Below are 25,957 nucleotides of genomic sequence, written 5' to 3' on the forward strand. Positions count from 1 at the left end.
AGACCTTCTTATCACCTCCGTACGACTGCCTTTTGGCCACACCGTACACCTTCCCCACCACCGTACGACCCTCTTGTGCTCAACCGTACGGTTTGTTTGGCATCACCGTACGTCCCCTCCCTCACTTCCTCGTGTGACACTCACACTGAACACTCCTTCCTCTCCACCGTACACTCCTCCACCCCACACCACCGTACAACTTCCCTTCACCGTACGGTCACCCAACCTCACACCACTGTATGGCCTCTCCACCGCACAACAGCCCCCCTCCACTCCACTTCGTACGACCTTGCTGGTGCACCACCGTACGGCCAGTGTTGAATAGTTTGGGAACATTACACCTCCTGCACTGATAATGTGACCAAGGTAGAGCAATTCTTTCATTCCAAATTCACATTTGGACTCCTTTGCAAATAGGGACTCGGATTCCAGTATGCTCAATACTTCATCCAAATGTTGTAAGTGCTCCTTCCAAGACTTGCTAAATATGAGTATGTCATCAAAGAATATGAGCACAAGCTTCCTTAACTGTTTCTGGAAGATTTTGTTCATGCATGATTGGAATGTGGCAAGGGCATTAGTCAAGCCAAAGGGCATGACTAGGAATTCAAAATGTCCAAAGTGGCATCTGAAAGCAGTCTTCTCCACATCTGAAGCTCTCATCCTAATCTGATGATACCTCGATTTGAGATCGATCTTTGAGAAGAACACTGCACCATGTAGCTCATCAATTCTCGGGATAGGATACCGATTCTTAATAGTTTTCTGATTCAAGGCCCGGTAGTCCATGCACATGCGCATGGTCCCATCCTTTCTTTTTTACCAAGACCATGGCTGAAGCAAATGGGCTCTTGCTTGGACGTATGTAACCCAAATCAAGCAGCTCCTGGATTGCTTTCCCGATCTCATCCTTTTGCTTCTTGGGGTAGCGGTAAGGAGTATTCATTACCGGTTTCGCTCCTTCCAACTCAATGATATGCTCGGTCCCTCTTTCAGGAGGTCTTCCAGGAGGAGGATTTTCAAACACCTTACTCCTCTTGGTGATCAAAGCTTGAATGTCTTCAGGATAGCTCTGTTTCTCTTCTAGTGATTTGGAAGGCATGACCTTGATCTCAGGAGATCTATCAAGTGGTGGTTTCCCAAAGACCTTATTTTTTTTTGTAATCAATCCTTGAATGTCTACAGAGTAGCTGCCCTTGTCTTCCAAAGGCTTTGATGGCATTATCAAACACTCTGCTGCCCACTCCACTTGGTCATGGCGGATCAGCCTCTCCACCCTCTTCAATGAAACAACTCTAAGTCCTCCATTTGACATTCCTCTCAATACCACCTTCTTCCCATCAGACATGAATTTCAGCTTCATGGTTTGCAAATTTAATGTGATCTCACCAAGAGATCTCAGCCAATGAATCCCAAGGACTGCATCATCAGTCCCTCCAATGATAACCACAAAGAAATCATCTCGAATCTCATGGTTTCCCAACTTTAGAGACATGTTGGAATCATTCGGTTGCAAGATATAGTGGAACCATCAGCTACCATGACTTTGAAGCCTTCTACTTCCTCTGCCACTAGCCCCCTCTTTGCAATAACTCTCTCATCAATGAAATTATGAGTTGCTCCTATGTCAATGAGAGCAATGACACGATGCTCTCCTATCACACCCCGAACTCTAAACGACTCATTCTTGTGAATGCTCGAGAGTTGAGCAACCACTCCTCTGTCTTCTGACTCAATTTTAGGCCCTTCAGGAGCCTCTTCATACTCGCTGTCCTCAATTTCAGTTTGTTGTTCTGACATTTCAGAATCTGATCCATCAGCAAAATAGCAGTCCATTTGATGCAAATTGCCCTTCCCATGACACTTATGTCCCGGGGCCCAAGGTTCTCTGCAAGAATAGCAAAGATTCTTCCTCCAGAGCTCTTGATAGAGCTCATCATCCATTCGTGAAGGAAACTTCTTGGTCTGATTTGTAAACTTCTTTTTATCCTTTCGGAAAGGGCAAGGCTTGGACTGAAATTTGTTCTTTGGGGCAGCCAACTCCATGCTTCGAGCCTTCTTGATTGCATCAGCCAAGGTGGGCAGGTCAAAGGCTTTTACCCAACCTTTCAACGGTTCTTCAAGTCCCTCAGTAAATAGGACCACTAACCTCTTCTCCGAGATGCTACTAATTTCGGCTTTGAAACTCAGTTATGAAAGTGTCCAAAGAACCTTGCTGTTTGAGTTGAGCAAGTTTTCTAAATTTCACCTCTGGGTCCTTGGTATCAAACCTTTCAATGAGTTTGTTGGTGAAATCAGCATATGTGTTGATCAAGTTATGACCAAGGGTGACCAACCCATGGTACCACCATTCGTGGGCAACACCATCCAAGTGCAAAGTGGCGAACTTGATGGCATCTTCTTCAGGCATAGGCCTCAACAACAAATAATTGTCCAACTTCTGCACCCACGCTCTAGCTGTGCTCTTATTGCTCCCATCAAAATGTTCTAGAGTCACCCTTCCAAGAGCTTGTTGATAATCTCTTGGGGCAGAAAATTTGCTGCCATTCCTACTTCCTTGCTTCATTTTTTGATTCATGAACTGATCCAAGGTGACGATATCTCGGATCTCTGCAAGGAGAGAAGCATACTCCATATAGCTGTTCCTTATCTCATCAGTTGTAGGTATCTCAATTTTAGCTTGTTGTGCTTCTCTTGGTAGGAAGACGGGTTGTAGAGGTCTTGGAACCGAACCTCCACTGTTGCTCCCATTATTACTCCCACTTCCATTTCCTCCAGGAGCATTAGAAATGCTAGCCTCTGGTCCATTGTTGGGTTGATTAGGGGTCCCAACAACATTCTAGTTAAGTTTAGCCAACAATTGAGACATCATATCCATCATGGCATTAAACTGTCTCTCAGCCTTTTGTCAAGTGCCTCATTCTTTTCTGCAGCCTTCTTTGCCATTGAATCTACTAAATCTATAGAATCCACTTCCTTCCCTCTGTTTCTCAATACTTCTAAAAAGGTAACTTCTTCCGGCACTAAAGGAATCTGAAATTGTTGTCTCCTTTGTTCTCTGTTGTAGTAACGGACGTCTTCGTCACTCATGGAGAACTCTGATCACTCTGAATTCCACAGTCTGGCAAGAAAACCAGCTCTGATACCACTGTAATATTCCCTTTAATTTTATTTTGGTTTTTAGCAATAAGAATTACAAAGCAAACGCCATAACCCATTAAGGTTAGAGAAATAATCCATACAACTAAAAGCAACCCTCCATTTTCTGATCATCGAGAGCCCAACCTGGGAGGGTGAGAGTATACAGTGCTAAGGGGATCATTAGCACCATAAACCAAACTGAAATTGCAATGCACGGGCGGCAAGCCAACCCCTTCTACTTATCCAGTAGGATAGAAACTGAACTCTTGGCGGTAAACCAGCCATTGGAGATAACAAGAGACTAAAACTCAATCACTCTACCGTGTATTTCAACGGGAGGACATTACATTAAGCTATCACTCTACCGCATATTTTAGCAGGAGGACAATGCATAAAACGTATCACTTGAGCACTTATTCAGTGGGAGGACTGAGTACATAAACTGAATTACAAAGCAAGAAGGTGGCTAAGCCAACCTCTTCCACTTATGGAGTGGGCAAACAACTGTAATATCCCACTAATTTTTTTTTTTTGATTTTTAGACCAATAACAATTCATCCACAACAAATAACCCGTTAAGGTTAGAGGAATAAACCAAACAACTGAAAGGGAACCCTTCCACCTTTTGTTCACCGAGAGCCCAGACTGGGAGGGTGACAGCATATGGTGTTCCGGGGATCATTAGCAATAATAATCAAACTGAAAATTACAATGCATGGGCGGCAAGCCAACCCCTTTTGCTTATCCAGTAGGATAGAAATCAAAGCTCTTGGCGGTAAACCGACCAAGGGAAAATTACAATAAACTGAAGTTCAATCACTCAACCGCGTATTTCAACGGGAGGACATTACATTAAACTATCACTCTACTGCATATTTCAATGGGAGGACCATTGTATTGAACTTATCACTCGACCACTTATTTAGCCGGAGGATAGAATACAAAAACTGAATTACAAAACTTAGAAGGCAGCAAGCCAGCCTCTTCCACTTATGCAGTGGGAATTACAAATGAAAACAGAAAGAAGGGATGATCAGTACTACTGAAACAACCTTACAATATTGAGATGAGATGAGGAGAATAATTGCAGATTTCTACAGCAAGACTGTAATTTTCTGTTACACTGATCTGCAGGCTGAAAGTACAGTTTCAGCAGCCCATGGAAACATCAAAACACTCATAACTCACTCAATTTTTACCCGAATTGATTCAAATCAATCCCAATCCCACCGTACATCAAATGCAATGACAACCAATTGAAGCCACATCCCAAACAAACCCATTTTTATTTTGCATGCATCCCAATGCAAAACAAAAAACCCACGCCTAGCCTAGGAATTTCGATTTTATCTATTAAATTCATTGCTTAGTTTAAAATGCTAAAAAATCACGCATTGTATCGCCATGGCATGGAAGGAAGGATGAGCCGGTACCCAGATGGATGGAGTCGCCTGGTTAAGAGATATGAGCAAATTTCACTTTCAGCAGTCCCGCAACCAGCAACTAGAAACAATCAAATCCAACATCAATCACTCCATAATCTGCAACTCATTAACCAATCTGCAATGGGAACACAAGGGCACAACTAGGTACTATATTGCAAGTACGAAACTGAGACTCAGCTAGGAAGCCAACTTCGAAACTCAGATTTTCAGTAGCCAAACCGGTAGCATAACGATGCAATTTTCAAAGATGGTGCAAATGGGAGCCCAAGCCTCATATTTATAACTTCACTCTTCAAATTCAAATGCCATTCCTCCAAATTCCACGCCTTGCATTTGAATTTCATTCCACTACATGTGGACCCAAGTGTAGCGCCACTTTCTCCTAAGTCACAACTCACGCCCAAAAAGGGGGAGGACCCACGTTAAACACTTAGGCAAATAATGGAGATGCAATGTGAAATAATAATCTTCTAAAATATTTCTACATCCCATAGTACACCTAAATTTCGCCAAAACTTAGGATAAAATAGGCATTAATCCCAAATTTAATAAACCAGTAGCCAATAAATAGATTAATTAAATATTAACCCTAGGATAAGGAGATAATATTTAATTATGTCGCAAATGACTCCCGTACTGATTATTATCACAACCAGGATGAAACTGAGCCCGGACGACCACAGAACTGCTGCAGAATCAGAACCCTGTCTGCTGCCAAAAATAGAATTGTGCCACACAGTCACTTACTAAAAATAGTAAGTCAAGAACTAATGCTCAGAAAAGCATGATCATCACGTCCAGAGGCAACACATGGAGAGCTCAGTAGGACAGTAACACCAGAATGGTCATTCCCTAACTTACTAAAAATAGTAAGTCCTTGTTTCATCAATGCTAGATCCTCATACTTCATTCCACCGAGCCTACGGGTCTCAGGAATAGGCTAATGGACCACTAAAAGAGCATCAATGAGAAGGGGACATTACAACAGCACATCAGAAATGGTTAGTAGTACTACTACTTAACCTTACAATATAGATATTAGAGAGATTGAATAGAAAAGTAATGTTGTCCAAGCTGATAAATATTCCCAAGGAAGTGCCAATTCCCCAAAAGCCCTTCAACATGAAATTTTGAAATTCTAGGAGCAATGACATGCAGACCAGCAACTTCAAGAAGCTATGACATACTCATATCTCTCTCCAAACTCACCCAAATCTCTCCAAATCACTCCCAAATCAACTAATCTACTCACACTCCTAAATGTACACCCAAACACTGACTTCTGGAAATCTGTAATTTTTTACAGCAAGCTGGAAACGCACAACCAACAACACCAAGACACACTAAAATGCATAAAACTCTCTCACAACTCGCCCAAATCACTCCAAACCAATCCCAAACTGCTAATATATCAATGATGACCAAGAACAACCAACAAACTGACCACCAAACATCCCATTCAACTCAACTTGCTTCCAAATGCCCACACAGAGAAAAATGCCAAAGCTGGAAATTTCGATTTGTAGTATAAAAATAAATACTTAGAGATTCGTGTTGGAAACTTACAAATACCATTGCCTGGGACATAAAAAAACAAAGAGCCAATACCCAGAAGCAGCAGGTGATCACACAGAGACTTATGAATGAAAGTATGCTTCAGCCATGACTTTCCCAACAGCCTCGAAACACACTGAAACTCGAATACAGCAGAACCAGCAATCCCACACTTCAACAAACTCACCAAGATCACTGAGAAAACATGGAAAACAACTAGGTACTGTCTAGTAAGTACGAAACTGCACTTAGCTAGGAAGGTTCACTTCGAAGCTCAGATTTCTTTTGTCAAAATAGCAGCATAACGATGCAATTTTCAAGATACCAAAAATGAGAGCCCAAGACTCTTATTCATAACTTTTTGGTCCACCAAATTCAAATGCAAATGGCGCCCAAACTCAATCAAAACTCATTTCATTTTCTCACCTAGACATGGCGCCCACTTTCCCATCTTCTTAGGCAAAGTTCGAACTTTACCTTAGGTGACAATTTTCAACATAAAAATAATATAAACATGAAATGTTTTATCATCCCCAACGCCACCTTTTTAAGGCCACTGACTTAGGAAAATAACAATATTGATATCAGATAAATGTTTTTCCTTAAGTCGTTGCCCACAATACAGTTGATCAGTAAATAAAAATAATTACATATTAAACGTTAGGATAAGGAAATAATATTTAATTAAATCACATATGACTCCAATACTGATTATCAACAAAAACCAGGAAGCTAAGCAATGAAGACCACTGAACTGTTGCAGGATCAGGACCCTGTCCAAACTGCTAAAAATAGAAATGCTCCATACTGCCACTTACTAAAAATAGTAAGTCATGAAATACTCCTCCGAAAAGCATGATCTTCGCACCCAGAGAAAGAGCTTGGAAAGCTCAGTAAGACAACATCATCCAAATAGCCAAACCCTAACTTACTAAAAGTAGTAAGTTCTCACTTCACCAAAGAATCCAATGCATGCTATGCCACCCTAGAGTTCATAAAAAACCTAGAAAGAAACCATAGATAGAACTGAAGAATTCCCTTCTGATAAACCCTAAAAAGCTCGTGCAGAACTCCACCAAAGTTGGAAACCCTAATTCTCCTTTCCACATAGCCTACGGGTCTGTGGAATAGGCCAATGGACCATTGAAAGCACATCATTGAGAAGGGGACATTACAAGAGGAGGGTAAAAAATGGCTTGGGATAAACCTCCACAAATTTGAAATGATAGAATCTAGAGTTCACGTATTCTCTCCTCCTAGCGCCAATTTTGTTGACGTGTTTTTTAAGACAACGTCGAACACAGAATAAATTTTGCAATGGTCACTTCACTTTTTCTTGTGTAAAATTAGGCCATATGCCAAGATTGCAAAGAAAGATAAAACGACTAATCTCAAGGTTCCTTTTGCGCGTGGACGTGACTCAGTTAGTTGATGGGTTTGTTGTTAACCCAAGGGCCCTTACACATGCACACAGAAGATCTTAACAAACTTGCGAGTTCAAGGATTTTTACACGAATGATTTTCAATAAAACTCTGTTTTTTTATTTTTGGGTTTGAAATATGCGGAAAGTAAATGAGAAGGGTTTAGAAAAACTATGCTAAGATTAATCTAATCCTACGAACAAGGAGACAGATTACTTATGCAAAATCCAACCACGCTTCGCTTCGCTAGTAGAACACAACTACACGGAGGCAGTGCAATCTTCAAAGGGTGTGTTAACGAATTTCAAATCACCAATAGAAACCATCAAATCGAACAATCTCCACTGATAATCGAAGTTAAACATACACATATAATGGAGGCTCAGGCTAACTTTGCACAGTATGCAACAATCAGCCGCACACCAAAAGTATGAGCACGAACTTTGCAACAAGCAACCCTATCAAATCTAGTTCATCTAACAACATGAAAGCAAATCTAATCTATGGAGAGAGTGAGACCATGCGAGCTTCAAAACAACACAAGAACACACCAACAACAGAACAATATATTAAGTGTTTGCTTCAAAAATTCTTAGCAACAATCTCAGACAATCATCTCTCCCCTTCTTTGGTTCTTGATGATCTTCAATACTTTGCAATTCAGCATATTCAACCACTTCCTCATGTTGACAGTCACCTTGGGTGATTCTCCTTGCTTGGATGTATTCGATTGCTTCCTTGAGCTTCACTCTAATGGCTTCTTCGTTTGGTGTGATACAAGAAACGTTGTCCCCCATTTGAATGCTTTGATTATTGGGTTCAATTGCACCATCCACTTGCAATTCATGTCCATTACTGCTAGACGGTGCTGCAATGCTTTGTTCTTTTGACTTCCTTTGTTCGAGATGAACACTTCAGATTTTATCTGTAATGCATTCCTTTGTAGGCACTAATAATCTGGATTGATATCTGTCCTGGTTGATAGCCTCTCTACACACTGAACAAGTGAATTCTGAGTGGGGTGCATTGTGAATCCAACACCAACGGGGAAACAATATGCCTTTGATTCGTTCATTACCCAATTCTATTTGATTTTGAATTCTCAACTTGAATGTTGAGAAAGGATATTTTCCATTGCAATCATCTTCAGACCTTATGCACAATTCCGTCTTTGGAACATCCCAAAAGAAAATCTTCCCTTGTATAACCAATTCTATCCTTGACAAGAATGTCAAGCAATTCATCTCATCATGCTTGGTGGTTTCATAAATCTGGCACCTTCCTGGTAAGGCAAAATTTGACAAATTCCTGGGGTGCAGTTGTGCATTCAAATCTTCCTGAATCTGAGTGACGTCCACATGGAGACTGTCCTGATAGCAAGAAATATGAAACGGTAGCCCATCCATTGAGAAATCTTTTTTTGATTTTCTAATTTTTAATTTTATTTTATTTCAAAATTTTCACTTTTTTATTTTATTTTCTGACATATAAGAGATCTAATAAATCAATGTTTTGGCAGTTGAAAGCTCATACTGGCTCCAACCAACTTGAAGCTTTGCATGTGAAAATGAACAATCCGATGTTTTCCCTCCTTCTAGCTCCAATTTTGTTGACGTATTTTTTATGACGACATCTAGCACAGAATAAAGTTACCAATGGTCACTTCACTCTTTCTCAATCAAAGTTTAACCGTATGCTAAGATTGCAGAAATTTCAAATGGCTAACTCCAAAGTTCATGCAACGGACATGACTCAGTTGGTGGATGTGATTGTTGGTTATCCAAGGGACCTTACGTTTAGATCGTTCTTTCACTTCTTCACTGTGGTTGGAACTTCATCATCGGATATGGCAATTCTGTGATGCTGCTGCTTCGAACGGACTAAAATGAATTGAAAATAAAGAGGAAAGGGTTTAGAAGGATCTAAATCTATTCCTAAGGGCAGCGATATCAACACTTAATGCTTTGGTGGACAAATTCCGAATAAACCAAGCTCTGCTTCGCCAAGTTTAACTACAACTCTGCAAGAACCAGTGTACTCTTTTGAGGATGTTGAAAGATTTTCACATTGAGAAAGTGCATTTGAATACCCAACATGATGCAATCCAAATGACTATTCTCAATCGAACTTAGCACAAATTTGGGGTTCAGACTAACTTTACATTGCAACTTACAATCAGCAAGATGCAAAAAGTATGAACCATGGAAATTCATCGAAGACCATCACATTTTCCATTGAAAAATCAAAGCACTTTACTACTTCTAATCTAAGTGAGGAAGGTGGAACCATGCAAGCTTTGAAAAGATAACTTAAGTGGACACCATTAGAGAACAATGTTTCACTGTTATTATCTCAAAACTTATCGCAACAATTTCATACAAGTTCCCCTCCCTTTAGCGCCAATTTTGTTGAGCGCGGAGGAGGGTAAAAAATGGCTTGAGATAACCTCCACAAATTTGTAATGATAGAATCTATAGTTCACATATTCTGCCCTCCTTCTAACTTTATTTTGTGTTAGACGTCACCATAATAAACATGTCAACAGATTCCTATATCCCAAAATCCACCATCACATATCCCCCATCTACTGAATCCATTTTGGGCCCTTATATCCAAAATCCCATACTCCATCTTATCCCACTTATCCCCTCATACACCAATCCCATATACCTATCAGCCATCATAAACATCCCAAAATCCACCATTACATAACCCCCACCTACTGAATCCATTTTGGGCCCTTATATCCAAAATCCCATACTCCATCTTATCCCACTTCTCCCCTCATACACCAATTCCATATACCTATCACCCATCATAAACATCTCACTGCTTTAATTCCCAATTAGGATCAACAAAGGCACATACCAATGCATTCTGTCCAACTTCCTACCTCCATCACTTCATTCATATTCCCTCCATGTCATTTATCTTCTCACACTCCTTCCAATCCTACTAGAAGCTATTTCGATGCCAAATAAAAAATGCATATAGCTAAACATCCACAACAATCTAAGGATCACAATGTCCTCTCATAATGACATGATCGAACAAAGCAAAATCCGATCAAAAAATGCACTACATCCCAAAGGCCACAAAGTCCCACTAAAGAAAAAGCAAAAACAATGTGGATCCCAAAGAAAAAAGAAACAATGCATCCAAATGAAAATTCCCCAATGGCATCTAAAGTTGCTAATCCACAAGCTAAGCATCCCTCTCCTCCATCTCCTAAATCTATTTTGGGTCCCTATTTCTCAAAAATCCCTATCCTAACTTCTCCAACATGCCCATATTCTCCATCCATTTCTCCTCCACTCGTCCAACATCCCCCACAACATGTGCCAATGTTGGTCCTGATAAAATCTCCCCATCACGCTCCCCTTTGATCATTCCCTTCAAACACTTCTCACCACCAGATGCCTTATACCACATATATCCCCCATCACAACAATCTAATTTATGCCTTTGGATAACCCACCCATCATAATAAGGTTGTACCAACATCCAATATCAGTACAAATGGGCTCCTATTACCTTCATAAGGAACTTGATGCTCAAGTCCTCTCTCCATCTTTTTATCCGCATCATTATCTTCATACATTTCCATCCATGCCTTATGTAGCAAATACCCCAAAAAAAAAATTGAAAAAGCAAAAAAAAGTAACAAGAGAAATTCGTTTAATGGTGAAAACTTGGCAAACAAGCGCCTTGGACAAGTACCATGATTAAAACCTGGCAATAAGTGTCATGTGTAACTAGCAATAGGCATCATGTGTGATCCCTCCATCCATTTGCTCTCTACACTTGGGGGAAAGTTCTTCTATCCATCATCTCCGTTGGAATCCATCTCGTTTCAATAACATCATGGTGAAGTAAATAGCATGCTAGTGGTCTGTCAAAGGTTCCTAATTTCACTGTTGTAATCCATCTCATTCCAAGGTGGATCAACTGTTGACAATTCATTGGATTTGACTGTTTCAACTGTGAAATTTTCTGCCTGATTAATATGGAGTCTTGGACCCCTTTGAAAGTTGAGATCAGTCTCTAAAACCTCAGTAGAGTGCTGTTTGTTGTATTTCTTTTGGAAGGCTAGATAACTCTGCATAAATGGAACATTATCAGCCTTATTGTAAGGCCAATGTCTTCCATATATCACCTCTTATTTGTTGATAGCCACTGTTCTATCTTTAAGCAGTTTCTGTTGTCGGGAATAATGAGTTACGGCGGTCAGTTAGTTAGCCGACGGGTAGGTAGTTGGAGTCGCGACGGTTGTGTCGCACCCCTTCGGCTGTCATATATTGTACCACCTCCGGGTGTTGGAGGACATGGAATGTTGACGACAGATTATAATATGAACATCTTTTGACATTAATGGAAAGCTACATCCTTTGTAATTGCATTGTGCATTGCTGTTTAGTTTCTGTATTCTTCCTGTTTACCCAGTGAGGTAAACATTTGGCGCCGTTGCCTAGACGAACTCAGGAACGGAAGACACGGATGGCGCACAGACACAATGGGCCTACACGTTGGTGAAGTAAACCCGGAGAATTGACGACAACAAATTTTACGAGAATTTCATAAGCGCCAGGATGACGGACGTAGGGAAGACCGACGAAGGACAAATAATCCTTAAATTGTGAAAGGAGAACACTGTTAGAAGCAGAAGAATTATGTTGATTGTATACAAAAGAATGAATTAATAAAGACGTGTTGCGTTTTGATTTATGTGTTGAGAAACATGAAATTGTACCACAATTAATGCCCAATTTACTGAATAAAGACAGAAATAAGAAATTAGAAACCGACGAGTGGGAGGCTGCGCAGAAGGCTTTGATTCTGGAACAACGTGTAGAACGTAGACGGAGGCTGAGGCAACTTGCCGAAGGACGACCTACCGAAGGGTTGCCCGAAGGGAACCGAGGAGGTGTCACGGAAGGTGCAGAAGCCGAGGGGAATTTCTACGCGTCGCCAGACTACGGTAGAGCGAGAAGCCTTGAAGAGTTTCTGGAGGAAACTAGGTTACGGAGAGAACCAGTTGAAGAGACTCGAGATCGGTTCAAAAACTTATCTCTCACGCCACAAAGGGAGGATCACCGAAGGGAGCCGGGCACGGGTGACGATGAAGGGGAAGTTAACTGCACGGTAGGTATAAGGCAAAACACCGTACCTTCGGTCACCACCACAGGAGACATCAGCGGCATCGGAGGAAGTAACCGCACGGTAGGTACAAGGCAGAACACCGTACCTTTGGTCACCACCACAGGAGGCATCAGCGGCATTGGAGGGAGTAGTGCCGGAGGGCAGACACAGCCACAACCACCTCCAAGTAGACGATTTCCATCAATGGCGACCAAACAGAAGTTGCCCAAATTCAACAGGGATAGCAAAGATGATCCCGCACGACATTGCCGTACATGCGAAACCATCTGGACAGCCAACGGGGTGACTGACCAGGATGAATGGATGAAGCAGTTCCCTGCCACACTGAGAGGAGTGGCTATTGACTGGTATGCAGACTTGGATAAAACCAGTGTAACTACGTGGGATGAATTGAAGAAGGCATTCGAGAAGGAATTCCGGCTTCTCCGGGATGATAACGAGATAGTTTCCGAAATCTACGGAACAAAGCAAGGAAAGAAGGAGACCGTACGGGCGCCGACTAAAAGAGTTAGTCGGGAAAATGGAAAGCCAACCGGCTGATGGCTTGAAGAAGAGGTGGTTTGTCGAGGGTTTGAACCCTAAGCTACGACGGAAGATGAAAATTGTGCCTCCAACATCCTACGACGACGCATACAACCGGGCCATGGACCTGGAAAGTGAAAATAAGACGGCCAAAAAGAAGAAGAATAGATCTTCATCATCATCTGAAGATGATGACACATCGGAAGAAGAGAGTAGTAGTGATGAGAAGCCGAGGAAGAAAGTCACAGCCCTTCAAAAAGATATGGAAAGGATGTTAAAAGAATTTAAGACAATGAAGGGGACTACAAGTAAGGACGATGAACTATGGTGCACGGAGTGTAAGGAGAGCGGCCACACGAAAGGTGCCTGTCCCAAGAAGGCATTCTGCGACATCTGCCAGATTATGGGGCATTCTACGAAGGAATGTCCATACAATCTGAAGGCACGTAACCAGCAAGTGCTCTTTGCGCAGGAGCAGCCATCCACATCGGAGGCAAACAATAATGCATCATCTGGAGGATACCGGGACAACAGACGCGGCGGTGGAAGGAATAGCAACAATACCAATAACGGAAGCTGTATCCAGTATGACACCAAGGGCCGGCCAATTATCCAATGTAGGGCCTGTAATCAGTGGGGGCACTTCGCCCGTGATTGCACGAAGGAAGCCACCCCTCAGCACCTCTGTCGTTGGTGTGGGCCAGGCGACCATGAGGACGCAAATTGCCCCCAGGCAGGGGTTAATCTCCTCAACATTGAGAAGGCTGAGAAGACTGGTGAGAAAGAAGTACTAGCGATCACCCGCGCCCAGACGAAAAAAGCCACTTGTCCCGACCCCCGTACGGAGAAGGAGAGATTACGGGAGGCAAAGGCCAATATTGAACGTGAGATGATGACCGAACGACGGGACAATGAGGTGGCGAGTACATCATTCCGTACGGAAGCAGAAAATAACATCATTGGGCAAATCTTGCAGATGGAGGTGCCGATAAAGGTAAAAGACCTTCTAGACTCTATGCCACAATTGAGGACTGCCATCCTCACCAATGTGCAAAGCACTGCATCGTCGAGTGCACCACAGGTAGGGGTTCCCGCCACCGCTACGAAGAGTACACCACAGGTGGGGGTTTTCGTCAGCCCTTCGACTGACCCGATGTTACTAGCCGTGAGCAGTGGTAGACACCCAGCTGTGGTAGAAATGGGTATCCGTGGGACCATTTTGAGGGACACCATTGTGGACGGTGGATCTGGGGTGAATGTACTACCAGAAGAAACATGGAAGCGGCTGGGGAAGCCCACCCTATGGCCACCCACATTCAACCTGGTGGGAGCGGACCAACACGGCATTAAGCCACTCGGCCTGTTGATGGCCCAGCAAGTGACAATTGGTACGCAACCATTGTTAGATTTCGTGGTCATTCCCTCGAAGAAGAAAGGCTATGATGCCATCCTGGGGAGAGTGTGGTTGATCAACGCAAGGGTAAACCACAACTGGAAGAAAAATACACTTTCCATGGAGAAGGGAGGGCGAAAATATACCATTGACCTACACACCCAAGATGTCGGCGAAGAGCTCGCCTCTTCCGACTTGGACTCAGAGTACTCTAATAAAGGGGAAGGGGGTCCCGATGAAAGTAAGGGCAAGAACGCGATGGAGCCGAACAGTGAAGGGGTGCTAGAATTGGAGGGATGTTCTGAAGATGAGGTATGCTCGACTAACGGGCTCTTCCACTGGCAAATGGAGGATTACGAAATGTTCCAAAGCTACAGGCTCGAAGTAGAGGAACCAGAGCAACCAACAGAGGTGTACTTGCCAGAATACAAAGAATATTGGAAGGGAGACGCCCCAAACCTTGGCGACGTAAATAATCCGAAGAGTGTTGGCACCGATTGGAACCCTGTGTGGAAGGCCGCAGCCTTCAAAATCTTTATTATCCTTCTTCTTCTTATGTACGGGAAGGAGACCATGGTCCTTGTAGAATTTGTGGTTCCAGGTCTTCGGATGGCCATGGAAAATAAACTTGCCACCAATAGGTTCAAATGGAAACCCTACCACGAGAAGCGTGTAGGGGACCCGAGAGGCCGGAAGGACACCCGGGAGTTCGGAGGGGGACCCGAGGAGATGGACGGAGACTCGAGAGGCCGGGCAGGCGACTCGCCAGGTATAGGACCAAAACAGGAGACTGTCGAGCGAGGAAAACCGAGAAGGATGAAGGGCAATCCCAGAGACACGGGACCTGAACAGACGACTCTCTAAGACATCTAAATTAGGAGATGAAAAAAAAAAAAAAAAACGTACGGTCGTATGACAGGTGACCGTACAGTAAAAAAAAAAGAGAAAAAAAAAAAAGAAGAAAAGGGACCACCGTACGGTGGCCACGTAGTGGATACCACCGTGCGGTGGCACCACCAACGGTGGACACCACCGTGCGGTGGGACCACCGAAGGTGGAAGCCGTGGAGCATAAAGCCGCCTACCGAAGGGAAAGCCGCCCACCGAAGGGAAAGCCGCATAAAAAAGGTCATTCAAACGCAGCGCAAAGGAAACACAGGACACGCAGGGAAGGAAGAAGAACCCCGCACCACCACGCCACCACGCGGTAAGGGAAAACAAGAGCCGCTGAAGGGAGGGAAAGAAGAAGAAGCCACCGTGCGGTGGAAACCGAAGGCCGTGGGAGATAAAGGCGTGGAAGACGACACCACACGCTAAGAACGCCGCACGAAGGAGATGCCGCGGGGGAATGAAGGGCGCACCTGGGGCGCTGCCCCAGGACCCCGCGAGGAGCGCTGCCCCTCGACCCCGCTGGGGCGCTGCCCCAGACCCCCAGTTTATTTTGAGCTACAGAAGACCACGGGAAGTGTTGTGGTTGTCCGTATTGTGAGAAAGAAGCTTGTAGCTAAGCATTGGCGGGGAAGCCATAAGCCGTAGAGGGAGACGGATTTGGAGGTTGCGAACAAACAGAGTTTGAGGGAAGGCATTGCAGGTCTGCGCAGTTGTATGACACCAGGGAGTTATTCAGTTCAGTTTTTAGCCTTTGGGGAGTGTGATGGAGGATTTGAGGTGTCTCCTAGTATTTGTGCCAGCGGATTGTGGCCACCTCCAGGCATGACTGGTACGCTTTGAGGAACTCGGAGGATGTCTCGGCTAGACGTGAGGTTGCCGTGGTGGATGCACAGAGGGCTCGGGAGGAGCTGACCACCAGGTTGGAGGCACTAGTCGCGTGAGACTTAGTTCAGCGTACCCAGGAGTTGGATGCCGGGAGAGCAACACGGGTGGCTATCGAGGACAAATTGGCTAGGGAGACAATATCAATTGAGTAGCAGTTGGTGGAAGCTGAGACTGAAAAACGTGTTTTGTAGACAAGTTTGGGTTAGGCACAGGAGGACTGTGATGGCAAAGGAAGCAATATTGGTGAAATCCACACTTGAGCATCGGCTGGTAGCAGAAAAGGTTTTCAGGCGAGGACGCAGCAAGTGTATAAGATCTGGGCCCGACTAGCGTCAGTAGTTCCTGCCGTTCATCTCTATTTTGTATTAAGTCGTCGGAGTCGACTTCTTTTTTGGGGGGGATGATGTTGTCGGGAATAATCATTATGTTATGTTGTTATGTTTATGTTGTCGTCGGTAATAATGAGTTACGGCGGTCAGTTAGTTAGCCGACGGGTAGGTAGTTGGAGTCGCGATGGTTGTGTCGCACCCCTTCGGCTGTCATATATTGTACCACCTCCGGGTGTTGGAGGACATGGAATGTTGACGACAGATTATAATATGAACATCTTTTGACATTAATGGAAAGCTACATCCTTTGTAATTGCATTGTGCATTGCTGTTTAGTTTCTGTATTCTTCCTGTTTACCCAGTGAGGTAAACAGTTTCTAAAACTTGTCCTTAGATATTTCCATCGTGAGTGTTACCTACACAAAAATAGTGTAGAATATGAGTCTTCTTAAAGACCCGGTAAGCACTCTTCTAGTACCCTAAACCATATCCTCATTTCTAGCTTTCCAAATAGCTCATAAAATATTAACAATCGATGTAAGCCAGAACATATTATAAGATTGAGTTAAGCCATTGACAGAACCAAAAAGAATCTCTTGCCAATTTTTTTTCCTTTATCTCCCCATCCAACCAGATCAGAAAAGAACATATTCCAAATTTCTTTAGCAAAAAAGAAATCAAAGAAGGTATGTCTTATTCTTTCAGGTTGTTTGCAAATAGAAGTAGAACTAATCATAGAGGAAGATATAGCAAGAGGAAGTTTTTGAATAATAAATAACCAAATGTTGTCTTAGATAAGCATTACTTGATATTTGATTTGAAATATAAGTTTTGAATGCTGATGATAATACATATAAATTTCCACTGTTATTTTAATATTGAGTTTCATATTCTAAATGTTGATCTATATATATTCAAATGTTATTTCTTAAAAATATTATATTGTCTTGGAAATGGAAATTGACAAGTTATTCATTTGGACTTACTATTAATATTCAATATACATTTTTTACAACAGGCTGGAAGGGATCTGAACTTTCTCAGTTATGCCACGGGTTGTTGCTTCTGTATATGTTGTCTTTTATTACTGGTATGGACTTCATATCGTTACTGCTTTGCATGCACTTGCAACTAACTTTGATCTGTCAGGATTCTTGTGTTGCATGCTATGTCTATTCTTAAAGTAAACTTGATGCACCTAACTGATGTAAATAAACATGGAGTGTATGTAATGATCTGACCCAATTTTTTATACCAAATTTTTTCCACTTTTCACAATTTCATTGCATGGTAATTCCATCAAGCAGTTCATGTGCATATTGGTTAAAAAGTTTTTTGATTGAAATATTTTATGATTACTGGTTTGATGGTTTTGAACAGGTTTCCAGTATATTATTATTCATAAAACTTGAAGACAATATGTCAAACAATTTTCATTCATTCCAAAATAAAACAATAATCAATGAAGGATTTAACTATTTCTATTCACAATTACAAAAATCAGAATAATCACTTTTCTGACCTTTCTATCAGCAGCTATGAGCATACAAATGTTTGTTGAGCATTAGTCGCCCCAACTCCAAGAGGCTATGAATCTATTTGTTGATGTGCTTTTTAATGACACCTCAATCTCAGAATAAAATACTAAGCATCCTATCCTCTCTTGAACAAAGAAACCTCACATGCTAAATAATATGATCAAGTGAGACATCTCCAAGGTTTACAATGCAAACAATCGACTTTATGCTCGGGATAGACTCAGTGATGTATGATGTGACATTGCTGGAATCACAAGGCGACTTATGTTTATGAACATAGCTGGAACGTGGAATCTATACTAACTCTCTTGGGAAATAAAGATAAAAGGGAGAAGGGTTATGAGATCTAATCTAATCCTAAGGACAATGACAATAAAGGATGATGCTCTAATAGACGGATTCCATAATCAAGCTTTGCTTTGCCATGTGGGAACAACTACACAAAACTCATGCAATCTCCAAAGGATAACAAAAAGGTTTTCACATTATGAACATTCATTCAAAAACCCAATACTAGTGCAGTTCAAGTAAATATCCACAATCGAACTAGTGTTTGATGAGGTTTAGGCTAACATTGCACTGTAGCTTACAATCAGGAAACCACAAAAAGTATGAATTGGAATTCCATCACATATCATTACACTTCTCCATAATGATCAATGAACTTTATCTAAACCCGAGAAGTAACAAGAAACCATGCAACATGTAGAAACAACACATAGAAATCCACCATGCTTCAATGAAAATCATGTATTAACTCCAACAAGTCTTGACAACAATTTCGAGCTTCCTCCTACTCTACTGCTTCTTTTATTTGCTAACTATTAACCTTTACAAATGAGAAGGCAATGCCTTATATAGACACCCCAATTACAATTCAATGGCCCAAATTGATTCAAGATCAATGATCGAGATTACATGACAAAACCCTAATTAGGGTTAGTTACAACTAACTCCATTTTGGCCAATGAGAAAATTAAAATGTTCTAGGACACATGTATTTCTTTGAATTTGAACCAATAAAAAAATAGGTTAGGTATGTTGAACAAACTCCAATGCATTGCCATGTGTCACTTGCCCTCTCCTCGGATGAATCAAGTTCATTGCACTTGGGCGTGTTGATGTGGCACAACTTGATTGGGTTGATAATGACTAGATGCCAACTCAACTTACTCCTTGTAGATCATCACAAAGTGTTTGTGATTGAGGCATACCTCTTGATACTCAACATTGTCCAGTTTCACAATGTGATGAAGATGGGGCATATTCCCAAATTGTATCATTTTTGTGATCAAGAAAACTTTCTAACTTATCTTAACTCTTTTGAAACTATTTGCTTAATCACATTTGCATTTCCATTCACTAACTTGGGAAGATTGACCTTGGGTAACACTTCCTCTTGATAGTCTTGACTTCATTGTGCCTAGGCTTGATCTTCTTGCACATGATCCCTCTAACCATGATCTCCTTGTATCTGTGACCTAGATGATGCTTGATTAGAACCCTTTGTTCATAGTGTACTTGACCTTGATCTCCCTTGTAATATTGACCTGAATACCTTGCTAGGATGTGGGGGGGGGGGGTGGGAAGGGGAGTGTATCTCCATGTTGCAACGTTCCTCAACCTCTTTGTAGTGATTGCTATTCTTGGATTTTTGAAGGAAATTCAAGATTGTCTTATGATTTTCTTCATTAAACCCTAATCTTGAAGTTCTCAAACATATCTCCCCTTTGTATTGCATTATTGATGATGTGAAGTGTATGTGTTGACCTCCTCTTTGCTTTAGAAGTTTAGGTGTCCATCTTGCATGCCTCAAGAACTTAATTGCTAGCCTCCACCTCGATGAATTTCATCCTTTAAGCCTTCTCCATCCTACACACAAGTGGAAAATGAATTAAAATTCTTATAATATTGAATCATACTTACTACTTGTTGATGTGTGTTTTATGCACATACGAACACAGAATAAAATACCAAAGTATTTTACCCTCTTGAACAAAATCACCTTAGATGCTAAATATCTTATCAACTAAGACAGTTCCAAGGTTTCTAGGGTCAGTTCTTGACATGTGTGTAACTCAATGGCTTGATGTGATACGCTATTTTCAGTTGGGGACTTACACAATTGTTTGGATCAATCAATCTTATCATGGATTTGGAATAGGTTATGCCAATGGCCTAAGATTTTGCACTTTGAGCTAAATCTATTTTTAGCAAGGATTAAAAAAGGACAAAAGGAAATAGGATGTAGGAATTCTATTCTAAAACCTAGAATGCAAGAGGCAATGAACTATTCAATGGAATCCTACTAGGCAAGGTCTCACCATCAACGAACAATTTGACACAAGCTTAGTGCAATCATCTAATGTATATTTCATAGATGTTCAAATTATCACCATCAAACATTGATACCATCAAGGCAATGCATAACAATGGACGTGCAATAATTGAAGTTAAGCTCACATAAAATTCCAGTTGACCACTGTAATGTCCCCGTCTCAGTTCTAGACTGATGGATGGAGTCTTAGCCTATTTGGAAACCTGTAGGATAATCAGAGACTAAATTAGGGTTTTTGTTTTCAGGAAGGTTTTTGGAGGGGTGTTTGCAGGAGTTTTACAGTTTGCTCTCTAGATTCTTTCTGGTTTTTTCATGAGCTTTAGGATGGTATAACATGCATTCCAATCAGAGAAGAATTCTGAATTTATTGTTTTTAGTAAATTGCGACGACTGTTTGCTTTCTAGATTCTTTTTGGGTTTTTCATGAACTTCAGGATGGTATAACATGCATTCCATTTAGAGAAGATTTTTGAATTTACTATTTCTGGTAAATTGCGTGGCTGTTTGCTCTCTAGATTCTTTCTGGGTTTTTCATAAGCTTCAGGATGGTGTGACATGCAAGATCATCAGAGAAGATTTCCGGAGTTACTATTTTTAGTAAGTCACGATGGCTGCTCAGAATATGCTCAAATGGAGATTGGAGTCACTTACTATTTTTAGCAATTCTATTTTTAGTAAGTGCTATTTTTAGTAAGTGTTATTTTTATTAAATGCTATTTTGAGTAGTACAATGGGTAGCAGAGTAACACTTGGGTTCTATTTTCAACAAGCTTGTTCAACAGTGATCTATCCAAGATTCTTGGAATCTATTTTTGGTAAATAAATAACTTTTTATTTAATATTATTTTCATATGACTTTTCTTGGGCGATATTTAATATATTTTTTGTAAAGTCAAAAAGGTGTTTTTGGGTGTCCAGGCTAGACTTAGGAAATAAGGAAATTTTTTAATATGAATGGAAATTCATATTTGGCATCTGACTTTGGAAATAGAAAAAGAGAAGCAAAAGATATGTTATATTTTATTTCCCTAATGAGGCGTCCACTTTGGAGGGAAAAGTGAATTCAAAATTCTGGGTCTCAAGTCTATAAATAAGACCCTTCTCTCCTTCATTTCATCATGTTGAATATTGAGTTAACAAAGTGTTTCCGAATCTTGGCTTCGGGGTTGCGTGCCCTCCTAGCTTATCATAGTTTCGAGTTTGAAAGACAACTCCTAGTTGTTTGAAGAATTTCATTCAGAGATTTCCACTACTTTTCAGGGAAGATTGGTGTGTTCTTTCTAGTGCAAACAAACCCTACTACTGAAGTACGTTTCTATTTATCCTAGTTGGAGCTGTTATCTAATTTTTGTGGGTGTGGGCTCAAATTTCTCGTATTCTCTAGGTGCCTATTTTCTCATACTTTGGTGGATTTGGTGGAGTGTTGTCCTCATTTTTGTTTTCAAAAATGGACCATTACTTCAATTTTTTGTCAAAAAATTGAAAATTTTACTCTATGACATGCTTCCCAAGGCATAATTTCGCCTTATCCTTGGATTGGACTAATCCTCGGTCGATCCTCAAACCACGTTTCAAATTTCATCACATTCTGGGTCCATTTGCTATGTTTTTCCTTCAATTTCAGGTTTTTTCTCCCTGCCCACAGGTGGGAAATTTTCCTTAAGTTGCAAGTTTTAATGTTTTCCTTTGTTTTAGTCTTTGTAGGGAAATTTTAAGTTAATTACAAGTGCACTTTATGAAATTAGAACTTGTAACTTACTTTTTATTTCCCCCTTGTTGCTTTTTGGCTTTTTAAGTCATTATAGGAACTTTTTGGACATATTACAAGTTAATTTAAAATTATAAATTAAAAAGAACTTGTAATTCTTTTAAAAAGATCATACTTAAGTGATTTTAGCTTGTACAGAGAATTTTAATTCCCCATTATGTGTTCTTTTTTGAAGTTAAGTTATTAAAACTTATAAAGGGGATTTTATTTTCCCCTTACAAGTTATTTTGACTTGTTGATCTCTCTCATAAACCCGATTTGCTTAAGGAATGAAAGTGAAGGCATTTTAAACTTGTTAAAGGGTTTCAAAAACCCGATTACATGTTACTGAAGACATTTTAAACTTGTTGTTTCTTGCTAAGAACCCGACCAAGCATTTTTCCTCTCCTAAATCGATTTTGCCACAATTTCTTCCCAATTTTTGTGGAGAAATTCATGGGACAAGGAGGTGATATGGTTTCGTTGTGGATTTTATGAGCTTGGAAACACGTTGCAATCATTTTGGTGGCCGTTTCATGCTTCATTAACTGTGTTTTTACCTCTTCAAAACCGTTTTTCACATGCCACGATTTGGGGTTTGGATGCCACGATTTCTCTCAATACTTGGGCGTTTTGGTTTGTGCCTCTCCTACATGGTTTCTCCATGAAGATTAGACCTTTTCTACTTCCATTTTGAAACACGTTTTGTTGTTCATGCTTCAAAACCGAGTTTGCAAAAAGGTGGCAAGGGTTTTGGTTTCATTTTCTATTTAAGAGATTGATTCTTCCTTTCAAAGATTGTTTCATCTCTTGAAGAGGCATCTTGGTTAAGCAAGGTAAGAATTTCTTTTGGTTTTGCTTTCATTTTTCTTGCAGAGTTTATTTTCTCTTCTTGTTTGATCTTTCTAGTTGTATATATGTTTATTTTGATAGGTCTTGCCTAAAAACGGTTTTGTGAGAGAGACTTTCCCCTTAACAAAGCAATTCGTGAATTGCATTGTCCTTCCCCATTTTCCCTCTTTACTTGCATTCGGGATTTTAAATCCCGATTGCAAGTAGGATGAAAATAATTGATCTTCCCCAATGGCTGGAATATTTTAATCATCTTTTGGTGAAATTCCAAGTTTCTAAGTTGGAAAATACCCATTCTTTCAAAATCGGGTTTTTAAAACTGGATTACAAGTTGAAAGTTCTTCCCATTTTCTTGAAAATGATCTTCCCAATTTTTTTCCATTTTCATTCATACTCATTGCCTTTATCCGTACATACCAATTCTTGCCATTTCCCACATGTCAAAATCTCATCTTTCACCCACTTCTTCATTTTCCTTTTTACGACTATACTTGCATTCGGGTTTTAAAAGTCTGATTGCACATTTCCCACATGTCAAAATCTCAAAAGCAAATAGTTTCCCAACCAAAGTATCTCTGTTGACAGATGTATTAGTCATTGTTCTCAACTCATTAATAGTAGTAGCCTTCATTTTGTAAGCCGGTGGTAGGACTCTCAGAACTTTAGAAACAATTCCATCTTCACTCAGAGTTCCACCACAACACTAAATTCCCATAACAATCTCATTTACTCTTTCCATGAATGCAGTAATCCTTTCATCTTCTTCCATCTTCAGGTTTTCATATCTCACCTGGTAACCATCAAGTTTAGCAATCTTCATCGTAGGGTCACCTCATTAAGAGTCTACAACTTATCCCATATAGCCTTTCCAGATGATTTGTCTGTTAATCCCATTATTTGTTGATCAGAAAGTGCACACAAGAGGGCTTCTCTTGCTCTACAATCATTCTCAAGCTCCTTGTCCAGGTTTGCCGGAGGAGGATTGCCAGATCTCGGATTAAAGGGTGTGACACCATTCTGTGTGATCTCCCAAATCTCCTTGCCGCGACATCTCAGATGAGTCTCCATCCGAATCTTCCATACTATGTAATTTGTTCCTTCAAGCCTGGTATATCCCTTCGAAAGATAGCTCCAAAAGAACTGGATGAACTTGAACTGTTAGTTGCCATAGGATCTTCCTCAAGCGATTAAGCTTTCTGCAGAGAGGACTAAAGCTCTGATACCAATTGTTAGATAGTTTAAATAACCGTAAGACAACTGACAGAGGGGGGGGTGTGAATCAGTTGTCACAGATTACCGGAAGCATTAGCAATTTAAACTTTAATACCGGAACCCAAAATAATAATACCGAAATAGCAGTTAATCCAATTAAGCATAAACAATAATCACAGAATAAAATCCATCCACATAACACCAAGATTTGTCAGTGGAAAACCCGGTAAAGGGAAGACCCACGGTGGGAAGCCTACCCATAGTCAGATAATACTTCTGCAGTAAGTATGTGAATTACAATGAAGGGGCCCGCACTTGAAGGAAGACCAACAGCCTAGAGCACACTGCTCATCACAAAAGGAGCCTCACTGACTACATATAAATCCCGACTACAATCCGGAGAAGTGTTGAACTGCAAAAGATAGCATCTCCTATGCCTGAGTACAGTTTCGGTTAAGCTCAACACCAAAGGACTAAATCCTCTTACACAAACCCAATTCGATCTCCAATGATCGACCAACTCCTCTGCTTGAATGATATTACATTATTCACACGTTACATTCCTTGACCATGACCTCTTACAATAACCATGATGATCTACAATGAGATCTTACATCTTATTTATACAAACCTTCGACCATAAACAATCAGGTTGGCCACCAGACAATAAACCAATTACATAATTACAAACCATGTCGGCCTTAGACCAAAACAAATAATATCCAACACATAAGACATCCCGGAAATACAACAATAGGTCTTATCCACACGTTACATTAATGCCGATCCATAACCTAGATCAACCGGGACCAAGTATAGGTCCACACACTTCAGCAATGATCTCCAAACGCCAAGTCTCGAACATGATCACCAACAACATCCTGAAACTCCATTAGAAGCTGCACCAACACCAATTATGCAATGCATCAAAGATCTCCACCAAAAACTCTGTCGGTGAAACCCTCAGCGGAACCAAAAACCAATCTTCTAAGTAAGCAGGATAGCATCCAATCACTAGACTGAAACCAACTGACAAAATATGAGTATAAGCATCATGAACAAACCAATTCCATCACCAGATTATACCGAAGCCTACCGGATCATGCCGGATCCAAGTTAATCAAAAACCACTCAACCTACCGGGACCAGAAGGGTGCCAATAAAGCATCCAAACAGCTAGTGTTGACATCAATGACAAAACATCAATGCAACACATAATCAATTGCACCAAATAGCCAATAGGAAATTGGCCATGTTGACATGTCAGAATTCATCAAAAGGGTGGAGGATCCGCAGGATAGTCATATGCAGCGGTTGTTGGACAGCCACATTCATCATGCATCTTCCTTTCCAGTGGCTGCCCTAGAACTTGAATTTGTTCTTGCTTGCGCTCACCATTTCGACAAGGAGACAAGAACCATTAGAAATAATGATGGGGAGGCTATAATCCGCCTCGATACGGATACTATTGAGAAAGTCTTCAGAATACCGTCAGCACATGTGTATATGGAGATTTCCAAAGATAGTGC

General features: G+C 41.0%; 1 protein-coding gene across 1 annotated transcript in view; it reads left to right on the top strand.

Moving 5' to 3' along the window:
* The window catches only part of LOC131070134 (protein DETOXIFICATION 46, chloroplastic), a 239,690-nt gene that overhangs the window by 189,877 nt on the left and 23,856 nt on the right, over positions 1-25,957 (top strand). The window contains exon 12 of the mRNA XM_058005669.2: positions 17,760-17,831. Coding sequence (XP_057861652.2) covers positions 17,760-17,831 — 72 coding nt within the window. The remainder of the gene's footprint in view (positions 1-17,759; positions 17,832-25,957) is intronic.

This window comes from Cryptomeria japonica, chromosome 1 (assembly GCF_030272615.1).
Source record: "Cryptomeria japonica chromosome 1, Sugi_1.0, whole genome shotgun sequence".
NCBI lineage: Eukaryota > Viridiplantae > Streptophyta > Pinopsida > Cupressales > Cupressaceae > Cryptomeria > Cryptomeria japonica.